Source organism: Myotis brandtii, unplaced genomic scaffold (assembly GCF_000412655.1).
Source record: "Myotis brandtii unplaced genomic scaffold, ASM41265v1 scaffold209, whole genome shotgun sequence".
Classification (NCBI taxonomy): domain Eukaryota; kingdom Metazoa; phylum Chordata; class Mammalia; order Chiroptera; family Vespertilionidae; genus Myotis; species Myotis brandtii.
The window spans coordinates 354,977-355,826 of NW_005357806.1; the positions used below are offsets into that span (position 1 = coordinate 354,977).

The window sequence follows — 850 nt, forward strand, 5'->3', positions numbered from 1 at the left end:
GCGGAGGCAGGAACCGGCCTGCACCCTACAGCCGGCCCAGACAGCTTCCCGACAGGTGGCAGCACGACCTTTTCGATGGCGGCTTCGGCGCGGGCGCCCATTTGGAGACGGGAGGCAAACTGCTGGTGTCCAACCTGGACTTCGCAGTGTCCGACGCGGACATCCAGGAGCTGTTTGCGGACTGCGGGACTCTGAAGAAGGCCGGCGTGCACTACGACCGCTCTGGCCGCAGCCTGGGAACGGCCCACGTGCACTTTGAGCGGAAGGCAGACGCCCTGACAGCCATGCAGCAGTACCACGGCGTCCCCTTGGACGGCCGCCCCATGAACATCCAGCTCGTCACCTCACAGGGAGACACGCAGCGCAGGCCGGGACCCAGTGTCAACAGAGGCGGGAGGACTAGGAACCGAGGATCTGGAGGCTTCGGTGGCGGCACCCGCAGAGGCAGGGGCACCGGCCAGAGTTCAAAGCAGCAGATCTCTGCGGAGGAGCTGGATGCCCAGCTGGACGCTTACAACGCGAGGATGGACACCAGCTAAAGCACCAGCGAGTCCGCGCGTGCAGCTAGGCCTGGGTAACCTGGCCACGGAACCTGGCTACGGAACCTGGCTGGAGAACCTGGCTACGCTGCTCATCAACTGAACGCCGTCTCCGTGTCATTCCTTCCTAGCCGACTCCGTCCACAGCGGGAGGCCTGAGAACGTCTGTGCTTGTGAATCCTGACCTTGAGCCCGTGTTTTGCTTTCCTTGATTTTGTTTTATTTCCCTGATTGTGAACCTGTGTTACCTTGCACAAATAAAGATAAAATCCACAAATTCTTCTTGTCTCCAAAATGTCCACGTTTCTTTT

At 60.2% G+C, this 850-nt stretch overlaps 1 protein-coding gene across 1 annotated transcript in view; it reads left to right on the plus strand.

Moving 5' to 3' along the window:
• LOC102263396 (THO complex subunit 4) overlaps positions 1 to 539 on the plus strand; it is a 3,303-nt gene extending 2,764 nt beyond the window's left edge. Inside the window, exon 2 of the mRNA XM_014539235.1 lies at positions 11 to 539. Coding sequence (XP_014394721.1) covers positions 11 to 539 — 529 coding nt within the window. The remainder of the gene's footprint in view (positions 1 to 10) is intronic.
• The last annotated feature ends 311 nt before the right edge of the window (positions 540 to 850 follow it).